The 3,990-nt window shown below is 37.1% G+C and overlaps 1 protein-coding gene across 1 annotated transcript; it reads right to left on the bottom strand.

Moving 5' to 3' along the window:
- Nucleotides 1–203: 203 nt before the first annotated feature.
- On the bottom strand, nt 204–1,857 carry LOC113732999 (galactinol synthase 2-like). Its single transcript, XM_027259092.2, has 3 exons — nt 1,346–1,857; nt 909–1,229; nt 204–785 (listed from the first exon to the last, which is right to left on the bottom strand). Exons 1-3 carry the CDS (start codon nt 1,814–1,816, stop codon nt 426–428), a joined length of 1,152 nt encoding a protein of 383 aa, XP_027114893.1. The 5' UTR covers nt 1,817–1,857; the 3' UTR covers nt 204–425.
- Between the last annotated feature and the right edge of the window lie 2,133 nt (nt 1,858–3,990).

The following is a 3,990-nucleotide window of genomic DNA, read 5'->3' as shown; positions in this document are numbered from 1 at the left end:
AAACAATATCAATTTCGTTCATTCAGATAGCAACTCGGCCTTTAGATCACAGTAGTGATTTTTCAAAACTACGTTATGAAATATAATTACCGTCCTAGCTAGCTAAAAAAATGGTCTTCTAATTTTTTTTTTTTTTCTGGTTTGCCAGAACATTCTTCTTGGCTCAACTGTTACCGGCCGTAGTAGACAACAGGAAATGACAATTATATCTGAAACTCGAAAAGCTGTTCATCAAATATATCGTCGAGTTTTTACATAACAAACTTACATCAAGAACTCAGCAGAATCTACTGGATCCTACGGAAGTCTTCCTTTCAAGAGTTTAAAGGAGACCATTAACGTAGTAACAGATCTTTGTATCCCTCAATACCTATATACATTAATAGATTGCTAGGAATAATCCCATAATAATAAGCTGTTTGTGATCAAGCGGCAGATGGTGCGGCAATGTAGCGAGCAGGTCTAGACTTGAGTGTCTGAGCTTCAGCTTCAATGCCAGTTGCTGCTGCTGTGCCGATGCTTGAAGTTAATGATCTCTTGTGGTCCAATGTCTCGTCGTCGTAAATATCCCACCATTTCTTGACAAGCATTTTGATATCTTCTCTGTCCATGTTTTGCTCCTGGCCAGTGTACCTCCAAGGCTTTGATCCAGCAGCGCAGTAATGTACGACCTTTACTTTTTCCAACTCAACATTCTCCGGATGTCTCCATAACATGGCCAAAACCAAGTTGTAGATCGGTGGAATTGGCCTGTATACATCCCTAAAGAACATGTTCAAGAAGTCCTGCACCATTACGCACCCAAAAAACAAAAAGTTAATAACACACTGACCGACCAAAACTGAAATTGACTGACTTCTGTTTTTGCCAGAAATTTGTGACGATTATGGTTTTTATCAATTTGTTACCTGCTCGGCAAATGGGGTAGGAGGGGTGATCTCGAGGGTCCTTAAGAGATCATCATAAGTGGGAAGACTAGGCTCATAAACAAACATGCCAGCGTTAAAGTAAAGAGGGGGCTTAGGACCCAACTCCTCAGGCCACTGCACCTTGTCAGGGCATTGCTGGCAGTAGCCAATCTTGTATTGTGGGGTGTGGCTCCAAGTCTTCTCACAGAAGCAGTCCTTTACAGCATAAAAGTACCCATCTGGCAAGTCAAACAGGTGATCTATGTTCTCGTACACTTGGATATCTCCGTCCAAATATATCATCTTGCTATACTCCACAAACTGATCCAACCCAAAAAGAAATATACATCAATTTCCAGACCGACTTATTATAAAACCAAAGCAAAAGAAGAAAAAGAAACCTCACATAACATTTTACAAAATGATAGCTTGCTTACCTCCCAAATGCGAAGCTTGGAGTAATTGATGACGTAGTAGGCCATGGCAAATTGAGTCTGGTTTTCAGGAGGATAAACCGGCTCAATCTCCCGGACTATACAGCCCTGGTTCACCAGTATGCGGCGGTGCTCCTCAGGGACGTCCGGCAAAACTGCAACCACTAAAGGGTAGGCAGTTTTCACCTTCCTCAACCCTTTGGCCAATCCAACCACGCCCTTTACGTAGTCACCGTTGCCTGCCAGGAAAGTCACATAGGCACGGCTAGGCAGACTAGCGGCCTTAGCAAGACCATTGGGCACTGCACTACTAACAATTTCAGGAGCCATTTTTTTGGTATGTATGCGGCTTAGGTTGTTGAGATTTGTCTGTTTGTTTTTGAGGTTTTGGAAGAGAGTCAAAAAGGAAATGTTTTTGAGAATGCTCAGACAATGCAGAGATGAATTGTTTGGTGAGTTTGAGGTGCCTGGCATGGGGTTGGATTTATAGAGAGATTGTGGAGGAATAAAAAAAATGGGAAAGAAAATAAAGAGGTGGGAATTTGCATTTGCTGCTGATGCCATGAATAGTTAAACGTGGATGAATCTAGGAGGATCATGGACTTGCTTCTATACAAGTGTGGAACCTGATGTCATGATAGCAACGGCGAATCACTTTTACATCAAAATCATGTGTTCGAATTTTACTGTCGATATGAAATCTATTGATAAATCATTTATAAAAATTTATAAATAATCTATAGTTTTAGAAAGAAATTCTAATTCGTAACAGTGATCGAAACTGAATTCGTCCAAACTTTATAATTTTGGAAAGAAACTCTAGTACGTAATGGTGATCGGAATTGGATTCGTCCAAACTTTTTTGTAACCAACAAAAAGAAAAAAAAAAAGGAGTGGTAGCTAAGACCGACAGCACGACGTCGTTTTCAGCGCATGTATGTTAAATGATCGACGCGGCCTCGATTCGGGGTGATCGTTAACTTGTTCAACAATTAAGTTAGTTCGAGATGAAAAGGAATCGGTCCGTACATGTGGCAGCTGGATTGGATCGAACGGTCACCTGGCTCTACGGAGAAACTTCCGGAAATTGGGCGGTGGATTTGAAAAAGGCCAATTAGGATCATTAAATGCGGATAACACACACAAGTGAGTCAGTAAGTGAGGTTTGACTGTGCGGACCCATCTTAGTGGTACAAGTAAAAGAGGCCTGACCAATGTCATCGTATTGTGACATTACATTAATACCCTCCTGTCGTTATTTCCATATCCCTTCAAATTAGTAGGTACAGTTGATATCTGCATAAAAATTGAGGTTAAATATGGTAATTTGCTTATTATGTTAGAGAAGTTTTATTGAAAAAAGTTAATTTTCAAAAAAAAAAAAGAAGTTGATTGTGTTGTGCGAACACGCGGATAGAACATTTATGAATCTCTCAACCTTCCCTCAAAAAAAAAAAAAAAAAAAAAAGAAGAATCCCTTTTCTTCTTTTTTTTTTTTTTTCTTTTTAGGAATCCTTATCCTGATTCTCAGTCAATTTCATCCGCATTAGTTGCACCGTTAATATTAGGAAATTAAAGATTTTGAAACAAATTTAGGTTCATCATACATGTATCTATTCAGTTCTAATATTTTTTTTCCCCACAAATTAGGAAATTTTTAATTGTTAACTAAATGGAAAAGCAGGAATAATCCAAATACTACTAATTGCAAACCATTTATTTTGTACTCTAAAAGGCGTTTATCCAAATACAAACTGTTCATTTCTTTAAAAGCAACACTTGAAATAGATAGATAGTACACTCGAGATAATGACGTATTATATGGTTGAATCAACTTTTTACTTATTAAAATTAAAAAAAAAAAAGATTTTCATTAGTCAGCATACTTTCCATTCGGCCTCTGCATCCTGCTCCATGCGTGCATGCGAGCTTGAACAATGATTGTAATTGCTATCAGCTCCATCAATTTTCAAGAATTGTTAAAGGTACCTTCATATATACGTGTCAAGATCAAATGAAGAGAATTTTGCAAATTTAAGAAAGGAATAATTTTGGAAACCTTCTTCGAGGTTTCTAACTATTGCACTGGCCTCTTTTGAAGTTTTAAAAATTTTAGATACCTCCCCTAAAACTAATTAGCTTGTAAAATGTTAGCAAAATTTAAAAAAAAAAAATAGATTTTAAGAGAGAGAAGACAACGTGGTTCCACAAATGCGGCTCATATGTTACATTAGTTAGTTAATCTATTATAAAGCATAAATTATCGTTTTGATAAAGTTAAAGGTAAGGATTGTAAGTGCAAATGTTGACAAATGCAAGGCATCAACTTCTGCTATTTGATCTTTGCAACGGCTACTTCTATGAATACTTATATAACAACAATAACAAATAATTGAAGAGTTTATGCAATGACATGTCATATTTTTTCAATTTATGTATGATTAGACCTATTATTAATTTGCACTGCAAGACTGTTATTTGGCATGATCAATAAAAAAAAAAATTAAGAAATATGCAACTAAATAACAACAGTTTCAAACTTGACCATCAAAAAAGCCTTTCCTCTTATGGTAATTAAGATTCTCTCACAATCAACAGACTGTCAACAAGCATTAGAGAGCACTTTTCCCCCATTTGAAGTCTACTCA

This window comes from Coffea arabica, chromosome 2e (genome assembly GCF_036785885.1).
Source record: "Coffea arabica cultivar ET-39 chromosome 2e, Coffea Arabica ET-39 HiFi, whole genome shotgun sequence".
NCBI classification, from domain to species: Eukaryota; Viridiplantae; Streptophyta; class Magnoliopsida; order Gentianales; family Rubiaceae; genus Coffea; species Coffea arabica.
The sequence above is the reverse complement of the archived record's forward strand: the minus strand, read 5'-3'. Positions and strand labels throughout refer to the sequence as shown.